Source organism: Bombyx mandarina, chromosome 13, assembly GCF_030267445.1.
Source record: "Bombyx mandarina strain Sakado chromosome 13, ASM3026744v2".
Classification (NCBI taxonomy): Eukaryota; Metazoa; Arthropoda; class Insecta; order Lepidoptera; family Bombycidae; genus Bombyx; species Bombyx mandarina.
This window is the reverse complement of record NC_143220.1, coordinates 7,649,691-7,674,095: the sequence shown is the minus strand read 5'-3', so window position 1 is coordinate 7,674,095 and position 24,405 is coordinate 7,649,691. Positions and strand designations below refer to the sequence as shown.

Here is a 24,405-nt window from a genome sequence, read left to right as displayed (position 1 = left end):
GCTGAGTGTGACTTGTGGGACAGTTTCATAATTAGCTCGCTTTTAACAGCATTATATCTAAGCCCATGTTTTTCCGCATAACACTCCCACATCACAATCAGCTTTCTGAGACCCCTAATCGATAGGCTCAGCAACATCATGTCGTCTGCATAACTAATGTTATTGACAAACACCATCAATGGCAGCCGACACTGGCATTGCTGAGTCCACAGATCAAGCGATCAATGAATAAGTTAAAAAGCCAAGCCGTCTTGTCTTACCCCACAATCCAGCCTGTCCAACATGTCCGATTGCAACCCCAACCACTTCACGAAGTTGCTGTGATTACCATACCAGTATTTCCCGAGAGAGACAAACTCATGAGACAAGTCTCTCTAATTACATATGCGACTTAGGCAGCGGCGGCGGCGGCGCAACGCAAAGCTGCCGTTACCCATTGGATAGTTTTAGGTTTTCAAGTCCGGCAATATTTTGGGACTCTGAAGGGATATTGTTGATTGATTACCTGGAGCGTGGAACTTATTACAGGCCAATATTATGCAGCTTTAATTCCCAAGTTGAGGAATGCCACAAAGAGAAAAGGAGAGGGAAACTTCGAAGGGGCGTGCTGTTTCATCACGACAATGCACCCGCGCACAGGTCGGCAGTTGCAAAGGCTGCCGTTCAGCAAGCTGGCTTCGAATTGGTTGACCACCCCCCCTTATTCACCAGAACTCGTTATTATATATATATACTACTATAGTAGTTAACTATCAGCACCAACATCAGGCCCCACTACGTGGCGGCACGCGACCGGCTCCCACTGACCGCTGCTTCTCCTCAATGTATTTACAGTACCCCCCACGCCCCCGGGGGACGCCGGGTCCGAGCAGAGATCAATGAAATCTCTTGGGCTCACATAGTTCGTTAATAGTATTCTCGTTTAGTTCCCAGTATTGATGAGCCACGCTGGGGAAGTTTGAGCGAGTAGACTGAAGCTGTTCATGCAGGTTGTCGTATCTCTCCCGATGTCCACATCTTATTACGCGGGTACCGCAGCCCATAGACCCACCTTGAGGCACGAGTTCTAGGCCTTAGTTTTACAGCAACTCCAAGCCGAAACTAACCACTGCTTGACGGCAGGAATGGGCGGGGTGGTGACGGGTGATGGCGCCTACCCGTGCGGCCCTACCACCAGTAATTACGTAAATTATATGTTTGCAAGTTTCAATTTTATTACCCGATGTTATTCCTTGACCGTGGAAGTGAATCGTGAGCATTTATTAAGTACGTTTTTTATTATAATGGATGCCCGCCTGCGGGACTCGAACGAGTGCAGCGGCTCCACGCCTGCGCTGTGCCGGGTTTGAGGATCTGAGAATAAATCTTCACTCAGTTCTCAGCTGAGCCACAGTTCACTTAAACGTTACTTAACTTCACTTTACTGTTTCAGTATTTCCATATTCTGTTGAACCAACTCTTTTTCATGTCATTACGCATGCGGAGTTTCTCTGATCTGAACGCCACCACCACCACCGTCCGGCCGCCTGCTGCAGCCGGGGGTCACGTGTGACGTCACGCGCAAGGCGAACAGAAACAAGTCGACGTAAAGCTTTTCGTTTATTAGTAAAACAAATATCACTTTTATTTACAACCAAAGCAATCACAAATTATAATTATAACTAACAGTAATCACCTAAAACTACTTAACAGATCGAAATATTTACAATAGAATTAACAATGTAGGTGCCGGAGGAGGGGCGGCGGCCGTCACGCGGTGGCGGCGGGGGGCGGCGCGGGCGCGGCGGGGGGTGCGGGCGCGGCGGCGGGCGGTGCGGGCGCGGCGGCGGCGGGGGCGGCGCGCGGGGAGGGCGGCTCGCGCAGGCGCAGCGCCACCTCGAGGTCGCGCAGCACGTCGGTCTCCTTGTGGTCGAGCAGCGCGTAGCGGCGGTCGAGCGCGGTGAGGTGCGCGAAGGTGAGGTGCAGGTGCGCGTGCAGCCGCAGCAGCGCGAGCTCGCGGAAGTGCGCGGCGTACATGTGCGCCACCACGTGGAACAGCAGCCGCACCACGCGCCGCACCACGCCCTCGAACTGCGCGGGGAACTCGTTCGCTGAAACCGACCACCGGTACAATCTACAATATATAGACAATACGCTATATGTGTGTTAATGCGATGCGTCTTGAGGCTGCTCTCCGCGGAGCTGGGACCGTGCGGACACTGCCGCCGAGTTCTCGATATAATTTAAGAAGATTTATTTATTTATTCATTTATGTACACACAGAACAGAAGAAATAGTACAGAGTAATAGGAAAATTATGTACAAAGGCACTGCTTATTTCTTTAAGAAATCTCTTTCAGCAGACCTGCGAGAGGATAATGAGAATAACAATTAAAAGTGATGAGTGTGTGTAGAACAGCTAAAATAACAAATACAACATGAGAATTATAGTAATGCACATACACATAGCAGATATTGTTAAACTTGAATACAAAATATTATAAGTAACACAGTATATACGAAGAATATAGAACAATGATCATTCGGTTGATGAGAGATAGAACTGTTTGACCTTGTATTTAAAAACAGAAACAGATTTGCAAACTCGGATGTCAGCCGGCAATGAATTCATCACCGCGTGCACAGTAAAGGAGTGAGAATAGAAATTGGTTTTGTGGGAAGGGAATAATAAGACAGAACGTTGGTTGGATCTGTAGGGAGCATCAGGAGAACGAATGAAAGAGAATCGCTCACGTAAATATAAGGGAGAAGTGGGCTTATGCAGGATATTGAATAGGAGACATAATATTCGAGTATTCCTACGAAGGCGTATAGGGAGCCATTTAAGTTGCCATTTAAGTTCTTGGCGAAAATGAGAAACAAGATCGAATTTTCTGAGATTGTATATAAAACGGATACATAGATTTTGCATCCTCTCAAGTTTATTAGAATTATTAGAATTTTACAAATAATAAAGATAAGTTTATTTTTTGATGTGAAACATCTATAGCCGCACGTAAAACTGATTTCTGGCATGGCGACGCATGCCGCGGTGACGCGTCGCCATGCTATATCATGGTATATATATATACAGTCTATATGCAGTAGTGTGTACGGTGTGACGACGCGTCGCCATGCGCAATCGCCTGTGCGATTCTCTCCCACTCGATCCGGCGTTAAGCCATCTCTCTCGCTACACTGAGCTCGGACACCTATAGTGTATACTCCGTAGTGTATACAGTGTTGTTTACTACAGTAGACATAACCTGTGTTTTACTTGAAAACAAATTATTTTTTCGTAATATTTTATTTTATCATTATGACATATTTAGTTCCTATCACAATCTGTTCTTTTCTACATATTACTTTTACAAAATAATGTCGATGTTTCATATCTGCCAGGCGTCCCGTGACGGCTCACATTTTTTTAGAAACTTAAGTCACTTCTATTGCTTTTCCATATGCATTATTTGTGAGTTCTTTAACATCCTGCTATTAGATATACTATTCTATTATATACTTTCAATCTAAATAACATAGACTAAACGAATTCACGAAGTGACCTATTCAAGTAAGGAGTGCTACGACTTCAATCACTGAATCTCATAAGGCCGTTTTGAACCGATACTGGTCCTAGTCAGAGAACTGTTATTGGTGGAAGGGCGTTTGCCGGTGTAGGCGACAAGGCTCTTCCGTAATTGTGTATGCAAATATAAACGAGCAAGGAAGCCCAACCACTACATAATGACCAACGACCCTTCGTATCCCTATACTTCACACATCCAGCTTGGACTGGCTCGCACGGTAGCGGCCGGCACGACGCGCACGGGCCGCGCCCTAGAGCTCGCCTTGTCTTGATAGCGAGGCACAGAAATTAAGAGTGAAATGAGGGTCCGAATTGAGATGTGTGATAAACTAGATACTTAAAGACAATCGGGGTCCCGACTTCTGAACTATACTTTTCCGACCAATATTTTTTCGAAATCTTATCGTAATAGTCGCAACATACATCTGTAAATACAAACATTGTCAATCCAGGACCGGAGGCCGGGAGCTCACAACGTTAGGCGTGCGTGCGACAAGGTAAGTACCATATTTAGTCGGGAAGACGGTCTCATCGTTGACAGTCTTCTGCGTGTAGGTCATGACGTAGTCGACGTACTGCGGCGCGGCGACGCGGGACTTCTTGCCGCGCTCGTCGTACCACGCGTAGCTGCGCCCGCCCGGGCCCGTCATGTCGGGGCACGTGGCCGCCGTGCAGAACTCCGACACCGTGCCGTACACCAGGTTCACGTGGTCGAATAGCGCCAGCGCTGGAATCAGACCAGTCAATTAACTGAAGCACAAACCTGAAGCACTTCATTTTTCACAATACGACATTCGACATTGCGCGCTAACGACCTTCAATCCTTAGGCTTTCACAGTTATAATAGATGTTTTAAATTACAAAACGCAATTAGCAGCGGAAGTCAAATGCGTTAATTAGAGACGTGTTCCTCTATCCGTCGACAATTGTAAAATATATGTAATAATAATAATTAGGTTAGAGCCGAGAGTTAGGTCGGCTGCTACCTCGTAGTTGAGGTCGAGGGGCGCTCGGACCGATCCCGCCTCCACGTGCTGTCATCACTAAGCCCTCCGCCTCCAACCACTGCGCTCATGCATAGGACGCATCTAGATATCATTTCTCCCAATGTGGCCCAAACCCGTCCCTCTTTTAGTGTTTGCACCTGGCAGTGCTGATGTCGTAAAATTAAGTTGACATTTTAATGTCAATATTTTTAAATACAATATTGACATTTCGACCTCATATCTTAACGGGAGCGGCGTCATTCACGTTTGTTGTCTGTGAGCTCCAGTAACCACTCATTCTTGGGCATCTCTACCAGGCCAGCAGCGGTCGAGTCAGTTGTGAAAACCTGATAACCATATCGTTGTTCACAAAATTGACATAATTACGGTACAGGCTTGAACATTACAGAGTGGGAACGGCCGCAGATCTGGTCGCTTATCGAGAGACCTCTCGCCTGATTACACAGAGCCGTGTCACTTCCGTGGTACTTCACGCCTGGACAAAGACTTTTACTTTATAAAGCACAGTCCGGCCTCGCGTGGAGTACTGCTCCCATCTCTGGGCCGGGGCTCCCAAATACCAGCTTCTTCCATTTGACTCCCTACAGAGGAGGGCCGTTCGGATTGTCGATAACCCCATTCTCACGGATCGTTTGGAACCTCTGGGTCTGCGGAGGCACTTCGGTTCCTTCTGTATTTTGTACCGTATGTTCCATGGGGAGTGCTCTGAGGAATTGTTTGAGATGATCCCCTCATCTCCTTTTTATCATCGCACCTCCCGCCATTGGAGCAGAGTTCGTCCATATTATCTGGAACCGCTGCGTTCATCGACAGGGCGCTTCCAGAGGTCTTTTTTGCCACGTACCATCCGGCTATGGAATGAGCTCCCCTCCACGGTGTTTCCAGAGCGCTATTACATGTCCTTCTTCAAACAAGGCTTGTGGAGAGTATTAAGCGGTAGGCAACGGCTTGGCTCTGCTCCTGGCATTGCTGAAGTCCATGGGCGACGGTAACCACTCACCATTAGGTAGGCCGTATGCTCGTCTGCCTACAAGGGCAAAAAAACAAAAAAAAAGAGTAAACAGTACTGAGAGCACGCAAGCTGCGGCGTTGTCGAATGGGGAGCCGTTTCAATTGGGAGCGATGAGAAGGTACGTGATCGTTTTTCCGAAGATTATAAATAAATCGAATGCAGTTATTGAGAAGCCGGTTAAGTTTATTGAGTAGATCTGCATTCAGGTCAAAGTAGCACACATCCCCACAGTCGTTGATATCATGATATGTACGTAACTAATGTCCGCCGGTTTCATAGTCGCGATTCGAAGCCGTCTTTCAATCGATAAACTGATAAAAAGTATAATTACTGTGCGAAGCAAGCCATTCGTTGTAGTCGAGTCCGTGGGGCAGGTCGACGAGCTGGCGCATGTCCAGTTCGGGGAGCTTCCGCTCGAGCAGCGCCTCCTGCAGGTACAGCTTCGGGTCTCCGGCCGGCTCCCCTTCTCGCTCCTTCCGACGAGCCTTCCTGGAGATCCAATCAATACTGCTTAATTTATTTGTCCTTTAAACCGAAACCAGTTCACAATATTCAAACGAATCGTGAAACACACACATCGAAGGACTACTCGTATCGCTATCGTTGTATCGCAGTTAGATTAGAGCTGTGAGTTCATCTTCTGGTCCCGTAATGGGTGACATTATGTTGTGATGTCCCAATAATCGCTTCGCATCAGGTGGGACGTAATTTTGTTCACCCATCGACGCAATCAATAAATAAAAAATTATTTGCTTGTGTGTTATTTTTTTTATTGACTTTTTGGCAGGAACGCGAACAGCGAAGTCGTGTAAATTGTGTTATTTAGTCAGTTTCGTGTTTCTTAAGGTTAAAATATTTATGTAGTAACAGTGGTGGTTTATGAACTGTCTAGACTGTTTATTATAATAGGATATAAGAAAATATAAATTAAACAATATTTTTTACTGGGTACGGACCTCTTGTGAGTCCGCTCGGGTAGGTACCACCGCCCTGCTTATTTCTGCTGTAAAGCAGTAATGCGTTTCAGTTTGAAGGGTGGGGCAGCTATAACTATACTGAGACCTTAGAACTCATATCTCAAGGTGGGTGGTGGTGGCATTTACGTTGTTGGTGTTTATCCGGTAACCACTTAACTTCAGGTGGGCCGTGAGTTCATCCACCTAACAATGCAATAAAAATAAAATATAAGACTAAAAAATATAAAAGAAAAAATAATCAATTATTGTAAAAACTTAATTTAAACTATGTTATTATATATAGATCTGAGCAGGTACACAAGATAAGGTGCTTTATGACAAAGCAATATATTAATTAGTTGGCCGGCGATGCTAGATCAAGAAGTAAGTATAGGGCAATAGGTAACATTGGGCATCGGGAGCGCATGGTGTAGCTATTGGCGGTAGGACGGAGGCGGCGCGCCACCAGTCCCGCCTGCCGCATGCTGCGTGTCGCTTCTACCAAAGCTATTCTAACTATACTGAGACTTTAGAACTTGTATCTCAAGGTGGGTGGCGCGTCTACGTTGTAGATGTCTATGGGCTCCAGTAACCACTTAACACCAGGTGGGCTGTGAGATCGTCCACCCATCGAAGCAATAAAAAAATAATAATAAAAATTCGATAATATTTTAACTTTGTCACTATGACACTGCTTATCATTACACTGGTCCGATAACGGGACTGAATCGATCATCAGATATTGATTGGTCGTGGTTTTCATAGAAAGTGAGTCACGCGCGTGTTTTATGAATTTACAAATAACTCACTTCCCGAAAATGACATTCACCAATACAGATAGACACACCACAAGCACTTCCAACAGACGACTTCCGAGCGTAGGATCCAATGCATTCCTGTCATAATTGGATGCACGAATATAAATAATTTCTGGTCATGGAAGAACGAGGTTCGATACAGGGTCTGGTCAGACAGTGGTGGCGAGTGGCGCGGCGCGGCGTGCTACCGACGCTCGTGACCGCAATAATTATAAGTGCGTCAATTGAATGCGATTCACTCCAACCGATTCATTACAAATTCTAAACTGACACGAAAGTGTAATTCACGAATACTAAAAAGAAACAGTATTTATTATTGTTTCAATGAAGCTCGTTCATTATTGTGTGTGATTCGTTTTAAAATAAAATTATGATTTTGCAAACGAAAAACTGCTTTGCATCGGTTAACGTCAGGGTCATTTCCCACCAGTCCCTAACAAACATCGAACATTACGGTCAATAGAACAAGTACATGAACGAGGCGGAAGAGACATTCGGAGAGCGAGTACGACATCCACGGTTCTCACCTGGACGGGACCGCCGAGTACAGGTAGGAGGGCAATGAGAACAACACACCGAGCACGACGGCGTGACACATCGCGGCGACGAGCGACGACTGAGAGGCGCCGAGTGTACGCGCCGCGCGCGCTCTTCCCCTCCTGCGGCCCGCGCTCCTCCACTGACAGAGACTCACATGTACTTTAGTCGCTATCTCTTTCGCCCATGTATAACTCTAACAAACAAGATACCTATTCGTCGCCCGCGCCTGCAATGTCACAAACAATGTCGCCAATCAATCACATGATTCATTTGATAATCCAGTTAGTCGGGGATATTGCTCGGTACGGTTTGCTAAAGACCTTGTCGTCCACCTGATATTAAGTTGTCAGTCGTTCATGGACAAAGACGGACGCAAAGCCAAGACGAATTACCAACTAAAAGACGAATCCACATAAAAAAATATATTGGTGCCCGGTGCAGGAATGATGCGCAATTTATTTGAAAATAATAACATCATCATATCAGCCTAAGATCTGACAGGACTTGACAACGAATATATCGATTATTAAATCATTAAGTATTCATAGAAACGTAAAATAATTTTGGACGTTTTAATTTTTCCCTTTGAGAACAATGTTAGAAACTGGAACAGAATGCGAATTGGCAACGCGTCGCGGACAGAGAGGACAGGGAAGTGAGGCGCGGGCGAGATCATTCACCGCCGCGCCGCCGTCGGGCGAGCTGCCAGCGGGCCGCACCACGCCGGGAGGCGGAGAGGTGCTGACGCATATTGAGGCAACGACTGCAGCTCTGTCCCGCCTGGAGCACTGGAAAGCTTCACGGTACATGGGCCCTAGTGCCTACTCGAGCGGGCTTAGTGTGCCCTACAACCACTCATATCTAAATTAGGACTACGAGAAATACTTTACTTCGATAGAGACCTGGACTTCCAACCCCCCAACGGTGCCACCATATGGAGCCTTCAAATACATTTGTTATCTCATTAAAAAACGTATCATTGATAGGCAGATGTAACACCTACAATATCCGAAATCATCATAGATAAACCGTCGTAGTGTTTGTTACAATCCGCGAATTAAATTATCCCTTCGTAACAAGGTGAACAAAACTTGCAAACGTGTCATCATGACCTATGCAATTACAGTGTTCGCTCACGCGGATCAAAACTCTCTCCAGGTGATCTAATCTTGTTTCTGCAGGCTAGCCGTCAGAGCACCGTGGTACGTGAAGAGAACGTTGTTCTTCACGACCACCTAAAAATAGAACCGTACGTAAATATGTAAAAGAAGCGTCAGAAAGCTACTTCGAAAAACGAACGCGACTCGATAAAACACTTATCGTGGCCACCGATGACATATCCGAACCTAGGCGACGCGACGGAGCAAAGCCGTCGTCACCCGAAACATGTCTCGGGTCCCCTGGATCCAGTCCCGGTGCGCTTAGGCTCTTCAAGCACCGGTCACCGCCTTCGTCGAACTCTGATTATGACGAAGACTTCGGCGAGCGAACTAACCGATAGACACACAACGTATGTCGCGATTCCGAACCGATGGTAGATTCTGCGAAACATTGCTCTGGCTAGGGCTAGTGTTAGAAAATTTTCTCAGGTTGAGCCCGTAAGCTCACCTCCGACTCCAACGACACCGGGCCACCGCATCCGCCGCTATTTTGTTTGCAAATTATGGAGGATATAATTTTTCTATCCTATATTATTTTAATTACGTTTGTGGAGAGAGCGCTTTTCTTGAGGGCAAATAGTCATCGTCGTGAACGTCAGCATGCGTACTTTAAAGGATATTTGGAAATTACTTCATTTCATTTCATCGAACTTTTCATTTTTTACATATTTAGTAATAAATAGCTCATGTTCGCCATTCAAACAGTTACTATTTGCTTGCATTTACCGCAACACTTTGTATGTTAGTTTAAAGAGCTTTAAATGAACATAATTCCAGTATAGTTGATATAGGTGAGCTCGTGCTATCGTCGTAATTCCTAAAGCTGCTCAGGATATTTTTCGCTAGAAATTGTATCAATAATGAGGTAACGCGTCGCGCTCGTGTCGATCGTTTTGCGTGGGCCGCGTCGAGCCGGGTACAGCGAGAGGGGAGACAGTGACGTCAGAGCGAGTGGAGCTCCGAGCCACCTGTTGATCCGTCCTTCCTAGTTTGTGTTCGGGCGGTTACCAGCTGATGGTCCGCTGGTGCGCGCTATGTTGGTACCGGTATGTTCTCACGACACACCGACGATACTCGTATATATATGTATATGGAGGATTCAATAAAAAGTGAATATGAGTGTGACGTAATTATCTTTTATTATATGTTATTTTATTTTTCGACTTTTTTTATTTATTGATTAGATGGGTCGACGAGCTCACAGCCCACCTAGTGTTAAGTGGTTACTGGAGCCCATAGACATCTACAACGTAAATGCGCCATCTACCTTGAGATATAAGTTCTAAGGTCTCAGTATAGCTACAACGGCTGTCCCAACCTTCAAACCGAAACGCATTACTGCTTCACGGCAGAAATAGGCAGGGGTACCACCAGGTACCTACCCGCGGGGACTCACAAGAGGTCCTACCACCGGTAAAAACATTATGTTCGAAGTCCTTCCTCGCACTCTCACGGAACTCAGCACACCAACGCACAACCGTAGAATATGGAGGAGCATGAACCTCTAATGTTGCTCTCAAGTCTTGTTTTCAGCTAGTAAAGGTTTTCAAGCAGAGATATTTATTTTATTGCGGTGTGAACTTCTATATTCTTTTTTTTAAACTCGTTCCGACACGAAGCAAACAAGTGACTTCTATTTTTTTTAAATAAAGGGAATCGATATGTAGCTGTTTTATTATTATTATATCAAATATCTGGACTATGACTGCCAGTATTTTATTCTTTCCGTGGAGAATGTATCGCATCTCCACGTTATCGTTTATTGAACACCCTTCGTATATAATAGGTCTTCCTTTACCTATTACGTTGCCGTTTTACACTACTGACCGTTAGAAACGTAATATATGTTTGGCTGACAATAAATTCTTAACAAAATGAATTTAATTAAAAAAATGTGAAATTCTATTTACAAATTCAGTCATTTATTTATTGATTATTATTTTGTTTTCACTACATTTGTATCTTTTTCAGGAATATGGACACGATAAAAATACGAGTAACAGATGGTCTTCTCACTTACAAGAGCTAGGGTTGGAAATTTTGCGTAATCTACCGAAATCTCTTGGTGTCGACAGACTTCAACATTTTCCGAACTTTAGACAACTTTTTTTTCTTAAATCAATTTATTTTCTATTTTTAGCGGGCTTCTCTATAAAAGTGTGTTTTCAAGTTTTTTTAAACTGTGATTTATTAAATACGGTCTTAACATCAACATGTCAATAATAAGCTATTAAATTGTATAACGGTTGAATTTGGCTTTGATAATATTGCGGAAGAGCTGTTAAAATTGGAAGTTAGTCCCAACGAAAAATCGCTAATCCTGATTATCCTAGTAAAGATAACGGATCTAACTGATTAAAATATTGAATTGTCATCGATCATAAATACGTATGCCAAATTTTGAGTTAGTCCGACGTTTTGAAGGGGGTGAAAATCATGTTCAAAGTTTCCGTTACATACATACATAGTAATAAACGTGTGAAGCTAATAAAAGTTTATTAAAAACATAATAAGTACCTATTGTAGTTCGTTTGTTCTTGTAGAGGTTTATCGCTAAAGCAGATTTGTTACTCTCATATCGCTGATGTTTGCATTCAATCATTAACAACGAAATTATTGGGAGATAGTTACCCAAAGATAAGTGTGGTGTTACTGATATCGATGGGCTTCGGTAACCATTTTACACCAGGTGGGCCGTGAGCTCTTTCACCAATCTAAGTCTTTCACCGATAAAAAATATACCTCGTGACGCAGACGGAGAAGCGACGAGGCTAGTGACCCCGACGCCGCGTGCTCGCAATATTAATTACAGGTTTCCAGTTATGAGTAGCTCACGACTCTGGGCACTGGCCGTCACCACGTTAGCGCGACGTCGTGCCGTCACTCAGAGTCATATCACAACCTACCGACGCAACGTCTCACAAAAGTGGAGAGATAGCGGACTCAGCGCGGTCGAAGGTCTGGGAAGTAAGACGGAGTAACTCGTTGAGCCCCTCGACTGTGGCTGTGAGTGGGGGTGGCGGGCGGTGAGACTGCGTGTAGCTCACATAGTATCAGTCGCGATTTATCATCATCACATTTTATTCAGGAATGTTTTGACACTAATACATTAATTCACTTATTCGAGCAGATATGTCAAGCCGTACTTGTTTTCTACCTCTGTCTGCGGCCCGGGTCGACGCAGCCTTCGAGCGCAGCGCGGCACAATACTAGGTCATGTGATAATCCCATCTTGCTATTGTAATGAGTATTTGTTTGGCCAGCTGTCGGTCGTACACACACATTGTTCTCGGTTCGCTGATCACAATCCGCGCTAATGTTTCCACTGTGAAACGTTGAAGAGGTTGCACGATCTGTTGACTCCACCGTGTGACATCGTGCGTGTGACATCTATATACAAGTCATCTGCACATTGTTTATGTACAATTATTTTCATTAACCAGATAACCACTTAACAGTACATACTACAATATACATATATCGTAGATCACAAGATACACAAGGTTAATGGGAACTCTCGGAGATCGATTAGTCAACATTACAGATTTTAGTTAACAAAAAAACAGGAAAAATTTCGCGGTCACAGTAAATTTTATGGCCAGCAAATGTGAAACTGGTGAGAAAATTTGAACTGTCGGGATAAGTTAGTGACGTGAAAAATCGAACTGGCGCACGAGGCCGCAACGCTCGAGAACAGCTGAGAATATTGCTGTTGTACCACTTGTACCCCAGTGTGGAGGATAATCCAGGTTGATCGAGAACCATTGGTCGTTGATCTTTGGAAATGGGCATTCCATAAACGACTTTATATCGTACTTTGCATGAAGACTTAGGTTTTAAGGCTTTAAACGTTCAGTTCAGTTCAGAGGCTGGAGCGGCTATTAGGGTGCATGGATTGCGGTTTCGGACGATGAATAATGAATTTGTGTGGCACGAATTGGTAGATTTTAATGTGGACGACGTTTATTTTCAACAAGACGGCGGTACGTCTCACACAATTACTTAACCATAATTTGGGAGTTTGTGTTTAATGTTTTTGGGACTGAGAAAGGAAAACTTATGAATCACTCCGAAGCTCCTTGATGCACTTTTGAATTGTCACACTCGCGAGAGTTTTATATGCAGATTGATTATTAATATTTAATAAGTTTTAAGCACCGGCACGGTGTTTTAGTTCTTTACCGCACACTTTGTTTTCTCTTTCACACACGTACTTTTGCTTGGAGCATCAACAGATGGCATGGATAGTGGATTGCGAAAGGAATCAGGAAATTGAAGACCCAACAAGACCAACGATCCAAACGTTGTTGTTCGAAACTTGTATATATATATGCAAGCTTGTCTTGAAAATGTCGTAAGCGAGATTCAGGCATTCTTGTATTTTATGATGTCTACCGCTACAATAATATCGCTCTTTTGCGTGAAAAGTTTCTTGTGAGATTTCTCGGAGGCGTCAAAATTGGCCACCGAGATGTTGCGAGTTAATAATACCTTTAGCCTTTTTTCTTTTGAGCTACGTGAAAGATAAGATCTTCTTCTATATCGTTCCCTCACTACTGAGGATCGCGACCGCATGCGACGTACTTCCAATGTGCTCGATCATGAGTGGCATGGACTGCATGGTACAGACTACCACCAAGTGCTTGTCTTGCTAGATCTGACCATCTGGCTGGTGTTCTGCCCACGGCGCGCTTGCCCTCTATGCGACCCGCAATTATGAGCTTCTCTAATTCATGTCTGGGAGACCGCATGATGTGTCCGAAGAAGCTCATAACACGTTCCCGGCAGATGAAAGAGAGCCTTTTTCGGATGTCTAGCTGTCTTAGAATGGACTCGTTTGTACTCAGGCAGTCCACGGTATTCGTAGCATCCTCCGCCACACCCACATTTCAAAGACATTGATCTTTTTGATATCTCGGCTTTTTATGTACCATGTCTCCGCCCCGTAGAGGAATATAGGAAAGATCAGTGCCCGCACCAAGCGCACTTTGGTTTTATATCGGATTGGTCATCGCACTTTTAGCCATACCGGATCTTCGGCGTATCTCCCGCCCACGGAAATACCGCCGTTCCAGCCTTGAAGTGCTCTTCTCATTATATATTCGCCGTAGATATTAAATAATTTGGGTGACAGAATGCAGCCCTGACGCACTCCACGTTCTGTATGGAAGGATCTAGATCTTCGATTATCCAGTTTCACGAAGCAAGAGTCATCAAGGTACAGATTCCGTATCAGTAGTGTGAGATGAGAAGGAACGCCCATATCAATTAACACATCAAACATGCGACTCCACTGAACACAGTCAAACGCCTTCGCATAATCTATAAAGCATAGCACCAGAGACTTGTTAAACTCGCGAAATTTCTCAATGAGCACTCGGACGTTCAAAATTGGCTCGCGAGTTCCTTTTCCCGCTACAAAACCAGCCTGTTCTCTCGGTATCTGGTGGTCTATGAAAGCTGATAGTCTGCTGTTTATTATGCGAAGGAGTATTTTACTCGCGTGGGAAATGAGCGACAGAGTTGGGTAGTTCTCACACTTCGCTGTGGAGCCTTTCTTATGAAGTGGTACTATTGCAGATTTTGTCCAATCACTGGGCCATTGGTCTGTTTTCCAAATCTTGGTACATATCTGATAGATAATTTTTGTCCCTTCTGAACCGAGACTTTGAAGCATCGCTGCCGAAACGCCATCCGGACCAACCACCTTGTGCTTAAGTTTTTGTATTGCATATTCAACCTCAGAAAGTAGTATAGGAGGCTCTTCCAGGTGGTCATCCCATCTTTTGACGGTGCATAAATTGTCTTTATGGCGATATAAGTCATTACAGTAGTTTCTCCACCTCTCCAAAACATGAAAGATAAGATAAGATGCCAGAACCCCACCATCGATTCAAGACCTCAAAGATGTCATTCGTGAAGTTATGGAGGACATACAGCCGCATAAGCGCAAATTGATAATAGAACATTTCATGAAAGGAATATGGTGCTGCACAAGTAACAGCGGCTATTTAGCTGATACATTAATGGCATAATCTCCTCTTTACAGTGAAATAAACATACTATTACGATGATTTTGCTTAAAATTCCTCGTTTCTTTTACATATTAAAATGTAACATAATTAAAATGCATATTTATACGCATTAAAACTCTTATAGGAATACCCTTTATAATAATAATAAATGATAGAGGCTTCCGACTGTGACAACTAGATTCATAACACAGTGATAACGAGTGGAGCTCTGTGGCTACTATAGACAATGTTCATAAGTGAACAGTGCGCAAGCGTGTGAGAGTGCCTTCTACGTACTTGACGATCACTATTCGCTATTAAGTGGGCAGAATGCTCGTCTGTCCACAAACACAATAATGTACAGTACAATAGTTTTGATTTAATTCTCTCGTCGCACACGAACGGTATCGTTCCGTGTGACACAATTTTTTTGCAGAATTACTGACGCCGCCACAAGCATTAACTAACATCTGTTGATGGTCTGTCTGTATGTCCCACACGCGCACGGCACCTAGTACATTGCAGTTCCGTTACAATGGACCTGTATGTACAACTTGCACTTTACCCATACTTATACGATATACATACTTATCACTTAGGTCCAAGTATATAAAGATAGCGGTCGTACAATCTGTACAATCAGTTGGCATTTCGAATGTGCAGTTCAGTGCAGTAACTAGTTCCCTCGGGGACAGATGGCACAGTTCAACGAGCGGCGCTGGGCGTCAAGTGTAGTGTGTACACTGTACACCATACACCCAGCTGTCGCACTGCACTGGTAGGAACAGTGATAAGGCGCGTGCGACATGTGTGCACGGCCTATGTATGTACCAACAGAAACTCCACATTGCGTAACTTTTTATCGTTTTGATAACATCAAAAACTCCCAACATAGGAAAATAGCCGCGATTTGCGACCAATATTTATAAAGCATATTTATAGTGCGGCAGAACAGAACAGGAGAAATCTAGCAAAAGGCCGAATAGCATTGACGACATGTACAAGGTGGGCGACTTAGCACCCATGCGGACCGTGGTCGGCATGCCCTGCTCTCTGCAGTGAGTGCGCCGCTGAGGGCGGACTACCCGTCGGACAGTGCTCAGTGTACACAAGCTCGCTGCCCGATGCTGCTCGAGGTCGCTCGCTTTATCCTCTGTTACAGTCGCAGCTTTAGTGCCAATGCTTACTAACTGCTACACTTAATGCTACACTTTCTAATTTCAAAGCAAAATGAAACTTATTACGGGGTATTTATAAGTAATTGCATGTCATAATATATAACTAACAAGCGATCCTTCTTCCTGAATTATTATAAATTGTATGGTGCCCCAGAACAATGACATTCACACTAAGTCGCATTGCTTCGGGTTCGGATCGACCAACGTCTGATCCAACGACGTGACTCGTTGTTTAATTGACATTTGAGGAGTCCCGGTTATTGTTATTGTAATAATAACGAAATCATGAGCTGCACGCGAATACGATAAGAACAAAGAGTCGGTTGCGAAACATCCAGAGGACAAAATGTTTTGGGAAAGTAGCGCAGTGTGCTGCAATTACAGTGAAGTAAAATGAATCTTATGCGGCGCAGTACAAGGTTCAATAAATCTGAGGTTAACGTTAATGTGGCAACCGCACAGCCGATACGTGTAATGAGGCTGCAGTGACGACACGCGCGCTGCCACCGGCGGGCCGCCTTTATACATATTACCTACCTACTCATATTGTTGAAACGTTTGATATTAAATGTTCATATATGTTGTGTCCAGTGGAGAGTTTTTAAATATCTTCAATTGTTAATTATAAAAATATTATATTATGTAATATACTCGTATCACATGTAGGATGAACGAGAATGAGATGCATTTCATTTATTTGGATTTGATTGAAGTGAAATTAAATGAAATGAAACAATGTGCTACGAATATGGTGGAATTTACCGCGAATTAGTGGATTTTGTGGGCGAACCCGAGAAGTTTTGTCCACCGATTTTGTTTCAATTTCTCAAAACACGTCCTTTTTAATAGAAAAGAAACGAATGATGAGCCAGCCACCACCACTATTACACACTTGACCCTGAAAGGGTTATAAATTTAATCGAAGACCATACCACACAGGTCACCTGGCTCCAAGCTAGCATTAGGGTGCCGAGCGCTGAGTGGGATCCAGAGACTGACGTACTTACTCATGTTTAAATAAATACAGCTATTCACAGCATATTGCCAGTACATATTTTTATAAGTACAGTTTGTGAGTCACGCATAAAATACTGCGCATACAGTAGAACAATGCCTTCAGTGCTGTTGACGCCACTGCTGGGGTTGCCGCCAGGGCGAGGTGCGTCAGGCGTGTTCACGGACGCTCATATAGATCGTAGGTTTTTACGTACCGTGCGCAACCGCAGCTATTCGCCCAGAGGATGGATCTGGACTGTCCGAATCGACTGCACGTTGCGCACTCTCAATCCGAACCGAAATCTAGGCCACGACAGTGACCAGATTTAATTTTTATTTGTTTATGTTTATAATTATTTAAAAAATATATAATTTTCGCATTTGTTTCAATTGTTAATTTTTTTTTTTGGTAAGGTGGGTGGACGATCTCACAGCCTACTGGAGCCCATAGACATCTACAAGTGAATGCCGCCACCCACCTTAAAATATGAGTTCTAAGTTATAGTACAACGATTGCCCCACCTTTCAAACCGAAACGCATTACTGCTTCACGGCAGAAATAGTACCTACCCGTGCAGACTCACAAGAGGTCCTACTACCAGTAATTACGCAAATTATAATATTGCGGGTTTGACTTTTCCACGCTATTATTCCTTCGCCGTGAAGTCAATCATAAGCATTTGTTAAATTAAGTATATGGCGTGGAATGCTGCGTGACGATTTCCCTACAAATAATATGTTATATTATTATGTATGTACGTATATACTTAGTCTGGCCATAAATACTGTTACAATTAAAAATAAACAAAATATTACATTTGAATTTGGAGTCTGTCATTTTTATATGATTGCTCATTGAGTTTTCTCATTTTGGCGCCAATACATTGTACAATATTTTGCGATATTAAAATGGAGTGGGGTGATAAAGAGAACCGTATCGCTGTGATAGCATTACACAAAGTAAGTATGGAGCCAAATGCAATTTTTAAAACTCTCCATACGCTTGGTATTAGTAAAATGTTTGTGTACCGGGCTATTAATAGGTGCAATGAGACCTCTGTTTGTGACAGAAAAAGATCTGGCCGTCCACGCAGTGTTCGTACGAAAAAGGTGGTCAAAGCAGTAAGGGAAAGAATTCGAAGAAATCCTGTTCGAAAGCAAAAGATTTTATCTCGGGAGATGCAGATAGCACCTAGAACCATATCGCGTATTTTAAAAGATGACTTGCAGCCTATAAGAGACGTACTGGTAATTTCTTAACAGATAATTTAAAAGAGAATAGGATGGTAAAATCGAAACAACTACTGAAGCGGTACGCAAAGGGAGGTCATAGAAAAATTTTGTTTATGGATGAGAAATTTTTTACAATTGAGCATCATTTTAACAAACAAAATGACCGTATTTATGCTCAAAGCTCTAAGGAAGCTTCCCAATTAGTCGACAGAGTGCAACGTGGGCACTATCCGACTTCAGTGATGGTTTGGTAGGGTATTAGCTATGAAGGAGTGACTGAGCCATACTTTTGTGAAAAAAGTATCAAAACATCGGCACAAGTGTATCAAGATACCATTCTTGAGAAGGTAGTGAAGCCCCTTAACAACACCATGGTCAATAATCAAGAATGGTCCTTCCAGCAAGACTCGGCGCCAGGTCATAAAGCTTGGTCTACGCAGTCTTGGTTGGAAACGAACGTTTCGGACTTCATCAGAGCTGAATACTGGCCGTCGTCTAGTCCCGATCTTAATCCGCTGGATTATGATTTATAGTCAGTTTTAGAGAGTAGGGCTTGCTGCTTTTTTTTTTTTTTTTTATTGCCTTTGTAGGCAGACGGGCATACGGCCCACCTGATGGTGAGTGGTTACCGTCGCCCATGGACTTCAGCAATGCCAGGGGCAGAGCCAAGCCGCTGCCTAAGCTCTAAGCGCCATGATAATTGGCAGTGAAAATTTTTCCCAAGGAAAGAGTGCGTGCTTCTATTGATAACTGGCCTCATCGTTCAAACGACTGTATTGCAGCCAAAGGAGACCACTTCGAATAAGCTTTTTATACTTTAAATTGTTTTATATTTATGTATTAAACTAACACACTGTAAAAGTAATAAATGTTATTTGCCATAGATTTTTTTTTATTTTTTATTTAACAGAATTTATGGTCAGACTAAGTACACGTATGTATATACATTATTATTTTAAGATCGTCCATAGGAAAAGTTGAAACATTCTCAACAATTTGCACCCAGGATTATAATTTACATTTCATCATTTTCACTCACGGTGTAGATGTTGCCTGGCGTTTTGTCGTTGTTGGCGTTAGATTCCGGACTACCGCGGCCACACGGGGCTCATCCCATCACGTTATTGATGTTGTGAGCTGTTTGTGCGGTATTGCTGCCGATTCGGAACTCATATTCCATAATTAGCAGTATTTTTATCGTATTCATATTGTTGAAAAAAATACAAATGTAGTGAAAGTAAAATACTAATCAATAAATATTATTACTTACTGAATTTGTAAATACATATATATTATTTTTAATTTTAAATTGATTATGAGACATACATGTGGTGGAGGTAGGTATACCGCATCGCCGCACAGAGTGAACCGGTAGTTCCCTACTCCCGACACTGGCTGCTTTGTTTTTATTAGCTGGGACTCAACTGTTCATAGGACTATTGAACTTTAGGTATCCATATAATACCGCAGTCGACCGAACAATCGTTAAGAAATTTCATACAAGGCAATTCATAAATGTAGGTACACAATTGTATGAAATAAATTGCTTTCGTAATTACCCACGTTATCAAATCAGTCGTATAGTCGAACGCGAAACATTATATATGATGTAATGCTTGTATAATATATTACGAAGGTCCGTATAGAGCACTACACCTGCTTCATTATTTCAATACATATTTCATAAAACAATCATACTTTCAATGTAAAAAAAAAGAATTATTTCACACTACCACACTAAATATAACTACTAGCTCTTCCAACTGCTTCCAGACTCCTCCAGCATACATTAATCGAATTATTAATAAAACCTTGAGAGTTCGTGTTTCATTCCTCATTTTCAAGATACCTCAAATAAACGGAGACATAAATTCCTTTTTTAATTTATCTTCCAAACTTGTCCTGTGCATGTTCTCCGGGACGTAGTAGTAGGGCGAGCGGGGCCTACGTTATCGAGGAGGAGGACGGAAACAAATCCATGTCGTATAATTATGTAGCGGACACTAGCTACATGTCGTGTAGTTATTAGTGAGGTGCTGTCGTCCCTGACCCTGCAGCTCGTCGTCGTTGACGAACTAATAGTATCTGATATTTGCATTATTTTGAATTTTCGATATTTTGACTACTTTAGCCAGTATTTTGGGAAAACAATATCTGAGCTCATCTGTCATTCATCTGAATAGTCCTTGACTCTTTTTTTTTTATTATTATTGAAGGAATACTGGTAGCCCGGAGGCCTTTCCAGTTTCACCAGGACAGGTGGGCGAGCAAAGGCTCAGCCAGGAGGGGTGGGATTTGCTAACAGCTACCCGAGCGCCTCCGAAAGAGACCTAACAGCTCAAGAGTAGCTGCTTCGCGAATGAATCTACTACCGGATCGGAATCGCGACCCGCTGAGAAGATCCGGCGAGAAACTCAGCGAGCTGATTCATGGGTTAGGTTGCACGGCGAACTCTTTGTCGAGTTCGACTAGTACGGTTACCGAGGTCCCTAAGCCTGCTCCTAGTGTTAGAGCTGAAGGCGTCTAATGCAAAGGTTATTGGATCTGATGGATCCGTAAGGACGTGTCTAGGGCGTCGACGGTGACTGGCTCCTGCGTGATCAGGATTCGGGGAGTAGTCAGCGACGGCAACGATAAGGCGATTATCATGACGCATAGCCTTATCGAAGTACCGTCCGACGCTGACTTCATGTATTTCTGGATATATTCGAGGCCCAGGCCATCGTGTAGGTCAACGTTCCTCACGAACCACGGAGCTCCGACGGCTAACCTGCGAAAGCGGGGTTGTAGAGATTGAAGGGTGTCTATATGTGTGCGGGCCGAGTGAGCGAACACCACACTCGCGTAAGTCATGACGGGCAGTCGTTGACTCTATGGCTTTTCATTACTATTTTCGTGATCGCAAGCAAATTGTCTGTAGCTACTCGATATTCATTCATTGCTTAGATGAGTGCCCCCGCCCAGAGCCCAGAGACGTCCACAACGAAAGTGCCGGGTTTGATTTATGTTACACGACATTATCCCTTCATTTCAGAAATGATTCGTGAACATATGTCAAGTACGTATTTTATTACAATAATTGGTAGTTGCCAGCGGGATTCGAACGCCGCCGCGCCGGCACGTGCGCATCGCTCGACACGCCTCATGCACCGGGCGTCTTATCCGGCACACGCGACATTTACAATAGGAGAAATTAAAACATCTATTGCCTTCGTTAAATCCATGAGTTTAGTTCACGATATGGAGACATTTCCGACATTGCGAAGCGTTGAATTGTAAGTAATTACTGAGGTTGAAGTAATAACTGTACGTCCGCGCTCAGAGTTCGAGTGATCGGGTCCGTCTCTGCAGCGGACGTCGTTCTCGGAGGCGCTTTTACAGTACGCGACTGATCACGACTAATCACGACACTTTAGAAATCTGCGTTTCAGAGCATGACTGTTCGATGTGACGAGGATCATATCTTTAAACGGTTCTTTCTGCGCCTACATGACCCGACCACGACTCGGCGCGACTCGGCGCTCGTGTTACGTCACAGTGGACGCGGCAACACGCAATTGAAAAACAATGAGAGGCGGGAAACGGCGCGGCGTCGCCGGCGACGTGGAAACACTCGTTACGGTTTGTATTTAGAGCGCGAACAATTGTTGTGCCTACAGTTATATCTACCCGTATTATAATAGGTACGACGGTAGGACACGGCATGTCATGTTCAGCTAATCTCACTAAATGAGTAGACACTAATTCCGGCTGCAGTAACGCAAGTACAGTGGCCGGTCTCCTCATCGTTCCTCAGCACACTGTCATGACAACAACCAATGTGCTGCTCTCTGCGGTTTTCGCCTCAACTGGTAGAGGTCACAATTACCTAGTTAAAACGGCGCTAGCTGAAGGACGACGACTTGTTCGTCGCATTTTCACTAATAAGTGATGTCTGTAAAGCATCACTTTTACATTTACGGTAACAATATCCTTGTCAATGTTACCTACACTATACTTATAAGTAAAGCTTTCTTTTTTATGCTGACAGCCGTCGCCCGAGTCGGGGCCACTGAGACGGCGGGACAGGGTTGACGCAGAGCACATTACATCCATCCCGCCGTGGACCAGACGCCGGACCGGCGACACGACCGCCGGTTCCCCCGGTCGTCGAGCCGAGAGCCCGCCTTGATGGTGTCGCGCTGCACCGTCCCCGGAGCGGCCGGGGAACATATAAGTACACGTACTGGCTCAATGTTGTCAAATACCTACATAATGTGAGACTATATCGACGGGTGAGAGGCTATTTGGTTTAAGCGACATTTTTGCTACTTTACAGGAGAGCCATTTAAAGCTTAACACACAATGTTTGGCCGATCTGGGAATCGAACCCACGAAGCTCAACGCCACGGTCAGCGAGCACCACCGAGTCACCGATATTACCTACATAAGTTCACTACATAATTATGTATAATTTCTCCACAAACTAAACATTTGTTTGAACACAAAGTGTACACTACTCAACAGTCTATTACTGTATAGTTCAGACAGGCCTGCGCGTATTAACAGAGCGCTCTCCGCGTTGTATCGCAGCCGCCGCCGCCGCCGCGCCGCATCCGCAGCGACCTTCGACACAGCGCTGGCGCTTCACTGACTAGGGTGCCCTGTGCCCACCTCCATACCCCTTAACGAGTTTGATGTGAAAGTTAAAAGTATGCAGTCATGTTATCTGCATAATAATTAATATGAATCCAAGTAATTCCAAAACGTAGATGTTGTTTGAGCAACGCAATAGAGTGCAGAATAGATAGTGATCGTCGAGGGGTTCAGAGCGGCGTGAAGGTGAAGTTGCAACGGCTTGCCCAACGCGAGCAGCTGTCGACCGGCGCGGCGGCGGCGCGGCGCACCCGGTACCAACACGGCACGCAAACAATACACCACTCATACACAGAGTGTAGGTCGTCCTTGTGAGGGGAGCACAACCTCATCCGAGCTGATTCATTAATATTATAGTTTCGTTGATTCGTTGGAACGACCTCGTTCTAGTTGACCATCCTTCTGGAGGTGGACTCCACACGACCAGTCAGGGTGTCGAGTTCGGGAACAATGAATGTTTCTAGCACATATTCCTTAGCAAGTGTATTTCACATTTATTTGGCAACTGTTCAATATGGCAGATCAGGATTAGTCGAGTGCGGAATTTCCTTATGAGCCGACCGGTACCGGGCGCGATGACCTCCAGCGAGCCCCCAGCTGGCCGCGGAGGCGCGACAGTGCCGCTGCTCTTGTGAGGCGCGAACATGACCACTTCACTCGGTCTTGTTTGTGTGGTTTAGCATGTGAGATTTTTAAGAGTTCAGAGCACATGTTCGTACACTTTTAATTCACTTAATTCGTTTGTTATAATAATATGTACCTATTACATATTTTTTTATTGCAGTTTTTGTTTCGAGTGTGTCGTGTTTATATTCATAATATTTGTGACATTCGCGCACAATCTAGTTCAACACGTGTAGAATTATTAATTTCATCTCCGAAAACAGCTATGGAAGGAAACTCACGCATTAAAGGCCGCCTATTGTGGAATTTTCCAAATGTGCATATTGATTGACACCTCGATTTGTTCAGGCGATTTTTGTATGTTGTATGTGGTCGATGAGAGAATGCAACGGCGCACGACAGTTGACAGCCCGCGTACAAATTTAGCGGTGAAGGTCATCCGAAGCGAGGCGTCCCGTGTTGCAGCAGCAGCACCACCCTCCACCCTCCTCCCCCGGCCTCGCCGCGCACACACGTGCGGGCGGGTGACAGCTCGGCTTCGCTTCCACAACAATAAACAACAGACAACGCAGTGTCGTGCGGTCGTGCGTCTCTATCAGCTCGACAATACATCGACACGTGGACACGTACAATGAATGAGGCGACCGACACTTGTGAAATGATTTAG

General features: G+C 44.2%; 1 protein-coding gene and 2 long non-coding RNA genes across 13 annotated transcripts in view; 1 reads left to right on the top strand and 2 right to left on the bottom strand.

The window, feature by feature from the left end:
• Positions 1–1,586: 1,586 nt before the first annotated feature.
• Positions 1,587–24,405, bottom strand: part of LOC114251713 (MOB kinase activator 2) — a 56,167-nt gene continuing 33,348 nt past the window's right edge. For 10 of the 11 annotated variants that reach the window (XM_089732630.1, XM_089732631.1, XM_089732632.1 and 7 more), the window contains 3 exons: positions 5,916–6,073; positions 4,071–4,292; positions 1,587–2,090 (listed from right to left, as the gene is read on the bottom strand). In XM_089732630.1, the coding sequence (XP_089588756.1) occupies positions 1,750–2,090; positions 4,071–4,292; positions 5,916–6,073 (721 nt within the window). In that variant the 3' untranslated portion in view covers positions 1,587–1,749. Of the gene's footprint in view, positions 2,091–4,070; positions 4,293–5,915; positions 6,074–7,349; positions 7,437–7,885; positions 7,972–24,405 lie in introns of those variants that run through there. The other variant, XM_089732626.1, reaches the window with a different exon arrangement.
• LOC149501616 (uncharacterized) lies at positions 8,138–15,144 on the top strand. Its single transcript, XR_016324136.1, has 2 exons — positions 8,138–8,701; positions 11,030–15,144. It is a non-coding gene; the product is annotated as an uncharacterized LOC149501616 (long non-coding RNA).
• Positions 11,181–24,013, bottom strand: LOC149501615 (uncharacterized). The gene is made up of 2 exons (XR_016324139.1): positions 17,817–24,013; positions 11,181–17,549 (listed from the first exon to the last, which is right to left on the bottom strand). It is a non-coding gene; the product is annotated as an uncharacterized LOC149501615 (long non-coding RNA).